Genomic DNA, 14,101 nt, shown 5'->3' with positions numbered 1-14,101 from the left:
TGTCTGACATTGCAGCTCGTGTTTCAGGGCATCCCTCTTGGCCATGCACCAATGAAGGAGGGGGGGGGGATGTCCTGTCTGACATTGCAGCTCGTGTTTCAGGGCACCCCTCTTGGCCATTCACCAATGAAGGAGGAGGTTCTATTTGAGATTGCAGGTAGTGTTTCAAAGCACCCCTCTTGGCCACGCCCCAATGAAAAAAAGGGGGGGGGGGGAGTCTGATATTGCAACTAGCGTTTCAGGGCACCCTTCTTGGCCATGCACCAATGAAGGGGTATGGGGGTGTCCTGTCTGACATTGCAGCTCGTGTTTTATGCACCAATGAAGGAGGGGGGGTGTCCTGTCCGACATTGCAGCTGTTTCAGGGCACCCCTCTTGGCCACACCCCAATGAAGAAGAGTAGGGGTGTCCTGTCTGACATTGCAGGACGTGTTTCAGGGCATCCCTCTTGGCCATGCACCAATGAAGGAGGGGGGGGGATGTCCTGTCCGACATTGCAGTTTGTGTTTTAGGGCACCCCTCTTGGCCATGCCCCAATGAAGGAGGGGGGGGGTGTCCTGTCCGACATTGCAGCTAGTGTTTCAGAGCACCCCTCTTGGCCATGCCCCAATGTAGGAGGGGGGGATGTCCTGTCCGACATTGCAGTTTGTGTTTTAGGGCACCCCTCTTGGCCATACCCCAATGAAGAAGAGTAGGGGTGTCCTGTCTGATATTGCAGCTCGTGTTTCAGGGCATCCCTCTTGGCCATGCCCCAATGAAGGAGGGGGGGGGATGTCCTGTCCGACATTGCAGTTCTTGTGTTAGGGCACCCCTCTTGGCCATGAACCAATGAAGGAGGAGGTTCGGTCTGAGATTGCAGGTAGTGTTTCAAAGCACCCCTCTTGGCCATGAAAGTAGGAAATGCAAGACCGAACTCAGGGTAGATGAAAGCAATAATATTCTTTATTCCTCGAAGTTGGATGAACAGACAGACAGTATAAAGGAACAGACGTGTCCAAAGGGTTGACGCGTTTCACGGCACGAACGGCCGCTTACTCATAACCACACTGAAGGATGACGGAAGTCGGCTGATATTAGTAGGTGAACAAACAATGGTTGATTGATGTGATTACTCACAGGTTTGTATCGTTTGATTAATGAATCCTACAAGAAAAGCCGATTGATCCGTGATCCAGCAGCTAGGACAATCAATACACACATAGGAACTTCACTAGGAAATATAAAGCACAAATGTTAACATGACACACACACTTGAAACACAAAACATAAGTGTGTGTGTAGTTAAGATCATATAATGGCACGAAGTGGAGTTGCATGAACGGCAGAATGTGTGAAAAGAAAAAGTATACCATATAATATAATGTAATATAGCACAATATAGTATAACATAATATAACGTAAATTAAAATATATAGCATATAATATATATGGGACCACCAAAATAGTAGAGTACATGTAGGTAAAAACCATGTGAATGAAAGAAACATGTCTCTGTGTGCTAAAAAGAGAAACCATACAAAACATGTATAAAAAAAGGAAGGAAGGAAAAATTCTCTCCAGTCATGTATGTGAAAATTTGTACATGAGGTATATATTTGTTAAATATTTGTTAAATGTACTAAATATATATACTAAAATATACGCAAATAGTGAAAAAATCGTCGAGTAAAATAAAAACCGCAAAAAATATATATAAAATGATGAATAGTGATGTGAGTGAGCGTTAATATAATGAAAAATATATGATACATATATATATATATATATATATATATATATATATATAAGAAAAACCATATCTATGTGAATGGTATAATATGCTAAATGTGAGAATATATGATATGTGAATACGATTGTCCTTAAAAGTGTGGACTATTATCATATCAGTGTCAAAAGAAATATAATGACATAAACCTATATGTGAATGCACCAGACACTGGATGTAATATGGATGTGTATTTTGGGGTCAACTAAAACGGTTATTAAAAAATCAACGTAATCTAAAGAACACACACACATGCCGATACATGCATACTCCATAAGTGCAATGTGTCTATTCTCGTTGAAAAGGGGGGGGGGGGGGGAGGTCTGACATTGCAGCTCGTGTTTCAGGGCACTCCTCTTGGCCATTCACCAATGAAGGAGGGGTTGGGGGGGGGATGTCCTGTCCGACATTGCAGTTTTTGTGTTAGGGCACCCCTCTTGGCCATTCACCAATGAAGGAGGAGGTTCTGTCTAAAATTGCAGGTAGTGTTTCAAAGCACCCCTCTTGGCCATTCCCCAATGAAGGAGGGGGGGGGGATGTCCTGTCCGACATTGCAGTTTGTGTTTTAGGGCACCCTCTTGGCCATGCACCAATGAAGGAGGAGGTTCGGTCTGAGATTGCAGGTAGTGTTTCAAAGCACTCCTCTTGGCCACGCCCCAATGAAAAGGGGGGGGGGGTCTGACATTGCAGTTAGTGTTTTAGGGCACCCTTCTTGGCCTTGCACCAATGAAGGAGGGGGTGGGGGGGGGGATGTCCTGTCCGACATTGCAGTTTGTGTTTTAGGGCACCCTCTTGGCCATCCCCCAATGAAGGAGGGGGGGATGTCCTGTCCGACATTGCAGTTTCTGTGTTAGGGCACCCCTCTTGGCCATGAACCAATGAAGGAGGAGGTTCGGTCTGAGATTGCAGGTAGTGTTTCAAAGCACTCCTCTTGGCCACGCCCCAATGAAAAGGGGGGGGGGGTCTGACATTGCAGTTAGTGTTTTAGGGCACCCTTCTTGGCCTTGCACCAATGAAGGAGGGGGTGGGGGGGGGATGTCCTGTCCGACATTGCAGTTTGTGTTTTAGGGCACCCTCTTGGCCATGCCCCAATGAAGGAGGGGGGGATGTCCTGTCCGACATTGCAGTTTCTGTGTTATGGCACCCCTCTTGGCCATGAACCAATGAAGGAGGAGGTTCGGTCTGAGATTGCAGGTAGTGTTTCAAAGCACTCCTCTTGGCCATGCCCCAATGAAAAGGGGGGGGGGGGGTCTGACATTGCAGTTAGTGTTTTAGGGCACCCTTCTTGGCCTTGCACCAATGAAGGAGGGGGGGGGGGATGTCCTGTCCGACATTGCAGTTTGTGTTTTAGGGCACCCCTCTTGGCCATGCACCAATGAAGGAGGGGGTGGGGGGGGGGTGTCCTGTCCGACATTGCAGTTTGTGTTTTAGGGCACCCTCTTGGCCATGCACCAATGAAGGAGGAGGTTCTGTCTGAGATTGCAGGTAGTGTTTCAAAGCACTCCTCTTGGCCATGCCCCAATGAAAAGGGGGGGGGGGTCTGACATTGCAGTTAGTGTTTTAGGGCACCCTTCTTGGCCTTGCACCAATGAAGGAGGGGGGGGGGGATGTCCTGTCCGACATTGCAGTTTGTGTTTTAGGGCACCCCTCTTGGCCATGCACCAATGAAGGAGGGGGTGGGGGGGGATGTCCTGTCCGACATTGCAGTTTGTGTTTTAGGGCACCCTCTTGGCCATGCCCCAATGAAGGAGGGGGGGATGTCCTGTCCGACATTGCAGTTTTTGTGTTAGGGCACCCTCTTGGCCATGCCCCAATGAAGGAGGGGGGGGATGTCCTGTCCGACATTGCAGTTTCTGTGTTAGGGCACCCCTCTTGGCCATGAACCAATGAAGGAGGAGGTTCGGTCTGAGATTGCAGGTAGTGTTTCAAAGCACTCCTCTTGGCCATGCCCCAATGAAAAGGGGGGGGGGGGTCTGACATTGCAGTTAGTGTTTTAGGGCACCCTTCTTGGCCATGCACCAATGGAGGGGGTGGGGGGGGGGGATGTCCTGTCCGACATTGCAGTTTGTGTTTTAGGGCACCCTCTTGGCCTTGCACCAATGAAGGGGTATGGGGGTGTCCTGTCTGACATTGCAGCTCATGTTTCAGGGCACCTACAAAGTACTACAAATAATTTCTCCCCTCAGAAACGAAATAATGTCACAATAATAATAAGAATTCTTCTTTAAATAGTTAATTGCTATAAGCATAAAAAACATACAGGCAAAAAGGTCATCTCCAGCAGAATTCATACATTTAAACACCATATAGATTAACTGCGATTTCCATTTCTCGCATTGGCCTATGCAGGGCTCACACAGCAGGTGGGCCGCTGTGAAAACACAAGCAGATTAATTAAACAGCAGCAATGTGCAGCGAGCCGCCGGAGTCTAATGGAAAGGTCGGCCAAGCGAGGGGGGTTTGGAATCGCGGTAAAGACCTGATATAAATTAATAAAGATGAACTTCAAAACGTACACCATGATGAGTGTTCTGCCACAAAAAGAACAAAAAAAAAGCCACTGAAATGCATGAATATGAAGCTAAAAGCGTATAATTGAAAGGTGATTAAACAGTGTTCTAATGACTCGTCTTTTGCAAGCTGTTCCTAAGCTGATAAAATGAAGACAATGCAGAATCAGGAAAACCACATAGAAGCCTTTTGTCTTACTGATCGCAGTAAACTGGAGCACGAGTCCCTCTGCTGTGACCTTGGTAACATGAACTGCACATGAGGATGCCTTCAGTGCATGCTTGGCTGGCCTGCTTTTAGTCTATTTGCTGCTGCGGAATGCTATACCAATCCTGCAAGAAGCCGGCGCTCACCAAATACTGGATCTCAGATTTGCTAACTGCAGTTTTATTTTAATAAAAATTTGCTGAATTTTTATGAGCAAACTTTGACCACTTGAAGAGCCGGCCTTTTCTGGCACCTTTATGTTTGCATGTAACGATCAGTATATTTTGCTAGAAAATTACCAAAAACCCCCAAACATTATAATATAATTTTTTTATTTTTTTTGTGGTTTTTTTTTTGCAGAGATCTTAGGGAATAAAATGGCAATCCATGCTATTTTTAATGTCACACGGTATTTTCACAGCAGTTTATCCAATGCCATTTTGGAAAAAATACACTTTAACCACTTGCCTACTAGGCCTATTTTTGACATTTGGTGTTTATAAGTTAAAATCAGTTGTTTTTGCTAGAAAACTACTTAGATTCCCCAAACATTATATATTTTTTTTTAGCAGAGACCCTAGAGAATAAAATGGAGATTATTGTAATATTTATCACACCGTATTTGCGCAGCGGTCTTCCAAACGCAATTTTTTGGGGAAAAAAATTACTTTTTTGAATTAAAAAATAAGAATCCAGTAAAGTTAGCCCAATTTTTTTCCATAATGTGAAAGATAATGTTACGCCGAGTAAATAGATACCCAACATGTCATGCTTCAAAATTACGCACGCTCACGGAATGGCGACGAACTTTGGTACTTCAAAATCCCCATAGGCGACACTTTAACCACTTAAGCCCCGGAAGATTTTACCCCCATTCCGACCAGGGGGTATTTTGCGATTCGGCACTGCGTGACTTTAACGGACAATTGCGCGGTCGTGCGACGCTGTACCTAAACGAATTTGGCGTCCTTTTTTTCCCACAAACAGAGCTTTCTTTTGGTGGTATTTGATCACCTGTGCGATTTTTTGATCACGCGCTATAAACAAAAAAAGAGCGTCAATTTTGCAAAAATAGCAATATTTTTCACATTTTTTTATATGAAATTCCCCCCCAAAAAAATGTAAAAATCAAAATTTTTTAAAATTTTCGGCCAATTTGTTTTATGCTACCTATGTTTGGTAAAAAAAAATCGCAAAAAGCGTATTTTGATTGGTTTGCGCAAAAGTTATCGCGTTTACTAACAAAGGGAAAGATTTTTGTAATTTTTGTTGTTTTTTTTTTTAACGCGTAATGGCGGCGATCTGCGATTTTTTTTGCGGTACTGCGACATTGCGGCGGACAGATCGGACCCTTGACTGACATTTTTGACACTTTTGGGGTTACCAGTGACATTTCTACAGTAATCAGTGCTATATATATGCACTGTTACTGTAAAAATACACTGGTAGTGAAGGGGTTAACTTTATTTGGGAGGGAGGGGCTGTGTGTGTCCCTAGGGGCGTGCTTTCTACTGTGATTGGCTGTGGCTTCAGCTGTAAGGACACTGATCAACGGATCTACATAGTAGATCCATGTGATCAGTGTCTTTGCAGCGAGGAGAATGACAGGCAGCTTGTTTACACAAGCTGCCTGACATTCTCCCTCTCCCCCGCCGATCGCCGAGTGGCCGGCGGACATCGGGTCCGCTGGTCACACGCGCGGGGGGGTCCGTGACCACGCGGGAGCGCGCCTCCGGGGGCGCGCGCTCGCTCCCTAGACCCTCACAAGCAAGCAACGTAGCCCTACGTTAGTTTGCCTGTGAGGGGCTGACCGCCGACGTAGATAGTCGTGCGGCGGTCGGCAAGTGGTTAAAAAATTCTACAGGTTGCCATCTAAAGCCCCGTACACACACGCAGATCGTCGTCATACAAACGTCGGCGGACGAAAGATCTGCCGATTGTACGCGTGTTAGTATGGTGCCTCCGACAGATGTCTGCACACAATCCGCGGACAGGAGTCTTTCTTGCAAACATGAAAATTTTTGTCTGCAGACACCAGAACGGACGATTGTTCGCCTGTCAGTACAGAAATCAGCCGACAGACCGCAGATTTGCAAGACTGGGCATGCTCAGAAAATAAAAAACACAGGGAAAGTTAACCATTACATGACATCACTTCTGCAGTCAGCTGAAGTCTGCGGACAAAATTCTTGTGCTGTCCTTGTGCTGTCTTTGCACTTTTCAACAGACACCGACATCCCGGGGAGAAAAGACGAACATTTGTATGACGACGATCTGTGTGTGTGTATGGGGCTTTAGAGTTACAGAGGAGGTCGAGGGCTCAAATTATTGCTCTCGCTCTAACGATCGCGGCGATACCTCACATGTGTGGTTTGAACACCGTTTACATATGTGGGCGGGGTTTCCGTGTGCGTTCGCTTCTGCACGCGAGCTAACGGGGACAGGATGCTTTATTTATTTTTTTACTATTTATTTTATTTATTATTTTTTATTTTTACACCGTTTTTAAAAAAAAAAATTGTATCATTTTTATTTCTAATACAAGGAATGTAAACATTCCTTGTAATAGAAATAGGCATGACAGGACCGCTTTTTTGTGAGATCTGGGGTCAAAAAGTCCTCAGATCTCACAAGTACACTAATAAAGATGGAAAGGAAAAAAAAAAAAAAAGACAAGAAAAAAAAAAAGGGACCTTTAAGCCGGTTGCTCGGCAACGATGTTTGCCGTCGCTCCGGTCCTCCAAGACAATAGAGTCGAGTGAGGGCAAGCTTGCCCTCACTCGACATCCTGTCTGTGAGGATCCGGGACCCGATCGTTTTCCCCGCTGCCGGCGGGTCCGGTAAGAGGGGAAAAGGACCGGGACGCGGCGGGAGGAGGGGGGGCACCCCTTCCGCCATCCCGGAGGGTGATCTCGCGGCGAATCCGCCACTGGGACCACCCTTATCGGAAAGCCCATCGCCTGCAGTTTAAAAAAATACCAGGGTTATGGCAGCTATCTGCTGCCATAACACCGGTATTTAGCTTTAAACTCAGGACGTCAATTTACTATGGGCCGGTATTGAAGTGGTTAATGAATAATGAATTAAAGAGGAACTGCAGTCTGCTCACATAATTTGCAATAAAAATATCTTTGCCATTCTGAAGCTTCCCTCCAATCACTTTGCATAATATTTTATATATACTGTGATCCTATACTTGCCAAATATCCTGCAAAAAATCTCCCTCCACTAAGTCTGGCTGCAGCCATGTTACAGTTGTGTTCAAAATTATTCAACCCCCAATGCTGTAAAGGGTTTTAGGGAATTTAGTGTACATTTGTAATTGTATTCAGAATTAAATCCTACAAGGACTTTTTAACCGCTTGCCGAAGTAGATTTACTGCGGCGGTCAGCCCCTGCCAGGCAGAGTGACGTTAATTAACGTCACTAGCCTGGGAGGGTCTGGGGAGCGAGCGCGCGCCCGCGGAGGCGCGCTCCCGCTCCCGCGCGGTCACGGACCCCCCCCGCGCGTGTGACTGGCGGACCCGATGTCCGCCGGTCACTCGGCGATCGGCGGGGGAGAGGGAGAAAGTCAGGCGGCTTGTGTAAACAAGCCACCGGTCATTCTCCTCGGTGTAAAGACACTGATCACACGGATCTACTATGTAGATCAGTGTCCTTACAGCTCAAGCCACAGCCAATCACAGTAGAAAGCACGCCCCTAGGGACACACACAGCCCCTCCCTCCCAAATAAAGTTAATCCCTTCACTACCAGTGTATTTTTACAGTAACAGTGCATATATATAGCACTGATTACTGTAGAAATGTCACTGGTAACCCCAAAAGTGTCAAAAATGTCAGTCAAGGGTCCGATCTGTCCGCCACAATGTCACAGTACCGCAAAAAAAAAAAAAAAAAAAATCGCAGATCGCCGCCATTACGCGTTAAAAAAAAAAACACCAAAAATGACAGAAATCTTTCCCTTAGTTAGTAAACGCGATAACTTTTGCGCAAACCAATAAAAATACGCTTTTTGCAATTTTTTTTACCAAACATATGTAGCATAAAACAAATTGGCCGAAAATGTTAAAAAATTTTGATTTTTACATTTTTTTGGGGGGAATTTCATATAAAAAAATGTGAAAAATATTGTTATTTTTGCAAAATTTACGCTCTTTTTTTGTTTATAGCGCAAAAAAGTAAAAATCGCACAGGTGATCAAATACCACCAAAAGAAAGCTCTGTTTGTGGGAAAAAAAGGACATCAAATTAGTTTAGGTACAGCGTCGCACGACCGCGCAATTGTCCGTTAAATTCACGCAGTGCCGAATCGCAAAATACCCCCTAGTCTTTTAGCAGGAAAATCCTCCGGGGCTTAAGTGGTTAAAGAACCATATGCAACTAAAATGACATCAATTGGTTTTGTAATACAGTAGTAAATGTTTCTTTGGTGAATTCTTCATTGACACAATTATTCAACCCCTTAAAAAGACTACCACTCTGAAGAACAGAGGTTCATTGAAGTGTTTTCAATCAGGTATTGAACACACCTGTGGATGTCACCTGTGGATGTCAGGGAGCAGCAATAAAGCCTAATAAGCACCAATTAGGCAGCTTTAAAATGACTGTGATACTCAGCTCCTTCTAGACATTTACTGGTGTGGTTACAAACATGGTGAAGTCAAGAGAATGGTCCAGGAAGACAAGAGAAGAGGTGATTACTCTTCACAGGAAGGACAATGGCTATAAGAAGATTGCAAAGATGTTAAACATACCAAGAGACACCATAGGAAGCATCATTCGCAAATTCAAGGCAAAGGGCACTGTTGAAACGCTACCTGGTCGTGGCAGAAAGAAGATGCTGACTTCAACTGCTGTGCGCTACCTGAAGCGTAGAGTGGAGAAAAGTCCCCGTGTGACTGCTGAGGAACTGAGAAAAGATTTGTCAGATGTGGGTACTGAAGTTTCTGCTCAGACAATACGGCGCACACTGCGTAATGAAGGCCTCCATGCCAGAACTCCCAGGCGCACCCCCTTGCTGTCTCCAAAGAATAAGAAGAGTCGACTGCAGTATGCCAAAAGTCATGTGGACAAACCACAGAAGTTTTGGGATAGTGTTCTGTGGACTGATGAAACAAAAGTAGAACTGTTTGGGCCCATGGATCAACGCTATGTTTGGAGGAGGAAGAACAAGACCTATGAAGAAAAGAACACCTTGCCTACTGTGAAGCATGGCGGGGGGTCAATCATGCTTTGGGGCTGTTTTGCTTCTGCAGGTACAGGGAAGCTTCAGCGTGTGCAAGGTACCATGAATTCTCTTCAGTACCAGGAGATATTGGATGACAATGTGATGCAGTCCGTCACAAATCTAATATATACTATAATATATAATGTATACTTAGAGTATGCCCTCTTTTAGGTATACTGACCGGCACGACTTTGGCACACCTCAGGTTGTGGTGGTTATGGATATTGCATTTCTAGTTGAAGACACAGACTACAACACACATATATATATATATATATATATATATACACACACACACACACACACAATTTCAAGGTGGGACACCTCTGCTGTGTAGATCTCTTTTGCACAAAGATTACATATATTGTGGCACTCCCTTCTTACTAAAAAGTATCCATCAAATAATAAAAGATGTAATCTAATTGTGGTTCCAAATATCCTTAACTTTGCATGCAGCTTGATGAAGAACATATGCATGTCCGAAACTGTGCAGTCGCTTGTAAATGTAGGTTTACTTATATGCATGAAGATCAGAAGTAAATCATATTTGGATAAACAATTGGATTGCATCTTCTATTATTTGATCCATATTGGGCCCAATCAGCCATTTTCCCTCCCCGGTGTCATGTGACTCGTTAGTGTTACAAGGTCTCAGGTGTGAATGGGGAGGTGGTGTGTTAAATTTGGTGTTATCGCTCTCACTCTCTCATACTGGTCACTGGAAGTTCAACATGGCACCTCATGGCAAAGAACTCTCTGAGGATCTGAAAAAAAGAATTGTTGCTCTACATAAAGATTGCCAAGGCTATAAGAAGATTGCTAAGACCTTGAAACTGAGCTGCAGCATGGTGGCCAAGATCATACCGCAGTTTAACCGGACAGGTTACACTCAGAACAGGCCTCGCCATGGTCAGCGGAATGGGGACAGTCGCACGAAGGAAGGAAGAACCTTACCGGAGAGTAAGAACGAAACTCGATCTTGTAGCTGGACTGAATTACCTCGTGGACCCACTTGTTCTTGTACAAGGGGAGTCCACAGGTCCGGGAACCAGCGAAGATTGCCCCCCACCCCAAATACGGGTGAGGGTGCACCTTCCTGCTGAAGGGGTCTGGTCTACAGGTCTGGAGAACAATCCACTTCTTAAGTAGGGACTCCTCATAGGGGTATCACCTAGAAACTCACTTAGGGACTCCCAAGGGGACGCTTTGGTCATCCCCACTCTTTAGTGACAATTCTGTCAAAATAGGAGGGGAAAAGGAACTCCTTTGCTGCTCTGGATGGCTTGCGAGTGCCAAAGAGAACCTGCGCCCCTGTCACAGCCGCAGCTGCATCCTCTCACTTTAAGTCTCAAGCACAGATAAAAATCAGTGCATCTACCAGCGCCTTTTCATGCGCGGATGCAGAAGCGGAGGAATCATCCTCACTATCTGAGGATTCAGGGCGCGTGGTCACAGACCCATGTCCGCGGTGGCCGAATCAGGTTCAGGGTCTGAAGAGACAGATGAGGCAGGGGAAGGCGGGGGGAGCGTTATGCCAGCCTGTCGCCCAAAAGCCACCTCCACCAGGGACTCCAGGACCGCCGTCAGTGCATTGATGGATTGGACCTGAAGTGCCCCGCAGCCCCAGTGAGGGGATCAGGTGGGGAGATATGCTCCAAAGACTCCATAAGTCACCAGGGGGACCCCACAAAAAAAGTGTAAAACACTGCTAAAGGACACCCCCACCGCTCTGGCAGCCCACCCAGTTGCCAGTCACAGAGCACCAATTGATCCTCAGCAGAGAGGGAGAGGACCCCACCAGACTCACCACCCCGCATAAATCAGGGACCGCAGCCACCAGGAGAATCTGCACTGCACGAGTGGCGATCAGGAAATGGAAGGATCCAGGAGTCAGCACCAGGGGATGAGGAGGGGCTCCCACGGCCGAAATCGTCACCCAGAGGGCTCCACTGTAATGGCCGCCACTATTTTCAAATGCAAACCACCGCAAAATGGCCATCGGGCTACACAAACATGGCCGCCGTGCATTGAGCACACAGGCTACAAGACAATGGCGGCACCATGAGGCTCCCAGGGAACCAAGAGGGATCCCTAGGCCTCGAGGACAAGCCCAGGCAGGACGTGGGGCCCTAACAGGAGCCCCCACCAGGTACAACCCCCCCTCATCGCCAGCATAGCGCCCTGCCCCCACCCCAGGAGGTGGACCAGACCACCCAGAGAGGGGGGACAGCTACTCACCATACCAGAAACAAGACAGCCACCGTTCTAGACAGAACCCCTCTCCATTGAAATAGGGGTCTGTTGGCCAGGAGGAACGCTGCAACTCGGGCCGAGACTTGGTCGTATGTGACCTCGCAAGGCATTTAAATCACAGGCCAGTCCCCGTCTGTTGCGGCTATGTCGCGGCTGACCTAGCGCGGAGCTGAAGTCTGCGCGCGCTCGCTAGCCAGACTGGGGTGACCACTGGATTTGGATTATCCAGCCCGTCACCCAGTCCGGTAGTTGATTGTAGATCTCACAGGAAAAATAACAGGAAAAAAAATTGTATTTAAAACAAAAAATTGCCAGTACCTATAGCAGGGAGAGGGAGTATACCCCCGGGGAATGCCGATAGGCGTAGCCAGACTTTTTTTCTGCCTAGTGTCCTACTCCTGTAAGGGGAAAGTATAACCAAATGGTTAAGAAGATCAGTAGCTGTGTCAGTCAATGAACGAAAGAGAAATTTCGATTTTTTTTAAATTTTGCAAATAAGTAATTTTTCTCCCTCACTGATGTGCGCTGATGAGGCTGCACAGATGGGCACTGATTAGACGGCACTGATGAGGCTTCACTGATTAGATGGTACTTCAGGGCACTGATGAGGTGGCACTAATATGCAGCACTGATAGGCATGGATAGGTGGCACAGATGAGCAGTATGGATAGGTGGCACAGATGGGCATCAATGATTAGCAGATACTGATGAGGTGGCACTAATATGCAGCACTGATGAGACGGCACTGATGGCATGAATAGGCGGCACAGATGGGCAGCACTGACTGGCATCCCTGATGAGCAGGCACTGATGGGCACTGGTTACACGACACTTTAGGGCACTGATGAAATGGAACTGAAGGCACTGATGAGGAGGCACTAATATGCAGCACTGATAGGTGGCACTGATGGGCATGGATAGTCGGCACAGATGAGCAGCACTGACTGGCATCACTGATGGGCACTAATAATCAGCGCCCTGATTATCTGTGCAGATCTCCCACTGTGAGGAAATGCCGCTGATCGGCTCTCCTCGCATGCTGTCAGTGTGAGGAGAGGAAAGCTGATAACCGGCATTTCCTTGTTTATATGCAATCAGCTGTGATTGGACACAGTTGATCAGATGGGTAAAGAGCCACGTCATTGTCTCTTTACCGACATCTGTGATGCGCCATGTTCCAGGGACAGAGCGCACCACGACTACGATGCAAGCGCGACGAGAGTGGGACAACCTAATAAGACGTTTACCAGAACGAGGGACCCGCTACCTGCCCATTCATTTGACCATACGGCGGGCAGGAGGAGGTTACAACAAGCAGCATTACAGTCGTCCTAACATCTGACCAGTCAAAGAAAAATTCCATCTATTCCCTATGAAAATCAAGCTTTCCGGAACATTCACCTGTTTAAGTTTGAGGAAAAAGTTTTCTGTAGAACTCCTTTTGCTGAAGGGCCAGTACAGGCGTTCGCTGGCAGAGCAGACTCGCACTTTAGTCTCTATTAGGAATCGCACCGGCTCCTGGACTTCCGTGATAACCAGATCCACTGCAGTGGTCATGAAAAGAACTTTATCTGTGGAGACAAATAAAAAAAAAAAAAAATGACTAAATAACGAAAGATCAAGAGTAAAGGAGGATTGCAAAAAAAAAAAAAAAGAATAAATTGAAAAATTGCTGAACAGGAAACTGTTTTGGATTGGCTCTGGGGATAGAAAGTCGACTTAATCGAAAGGCTTTACAAAATGGCACCCCCACCCGGTAAGCTGGGTCACCCCCTTAGCTAGCTGGGTACTGAAACCACGCATGGGCTCATCCTTGCCCCAAACTGACCTTAGATCCAAAAGAATAAAAAGTTGGCAGCACATGTAAAATCTTTTGTAAGTAAAGTTTTGTTGTTTTAGACAAGCAACAAAAGCATTGTCTGGGATCTTCTCTTCATGTCGCTTATCTGGAGCAATAAAGCTTCAAGCAAAACGTAAATTTTTTTTTTTTTTTTTTTAAATACCAAACATGTTATACTTACCTGCTCTGTGCAATAGTTTTGTGCAGAGTAGCCCTGATCCTTCTTTTCTCAGGTCGATCGCAGGCACTCCTGGTTGCTCCCACTCTGCTGAGCGCCCACTATAGGCAAGCAGTTTG

General features: G+C 46.3%; 1 protein-coding gene across 1 annotated transcript in view; it reads right to left on the bottom strand.

The window, feature by feature from the left end:
• Positions 1 to 14,101, bottom strand: part of RABGAP1 (RAB GTPase activating protein 1) — a 205,318-nt gene that overhangs the window by 135,478 nt on the left and 55,739 nt on the right. Inside the window, exon 10 of the mRNA XM_082263337.1 lies at positions 13,366 to 13,535. Coding sequence (XP_082119463.1) covers positions 13,366 to 13,535 — 170 coding nt within the window. The remainder of the gene's footprint in view (positions 1 to 13,365; positions 13,536 to 14,101) is intronic.

This window comes from Pelophylax lessonae, assembly GCF_965119305.1.
Source record: "Pelophylax lessonae genome assembly, chromosome: 7".
Taxonomy (NCBI): domain Eukaryota; kingdom Metazoa; phylum Chordata; class Amphibia; order Anura; family Ranidae; genus Pelophylax; species Pelophylax lessonae.
Note: the sequence above shows the minus strand (reverse complement) of the source record. Positions and strands in the feature narration are given on the sequence as shown.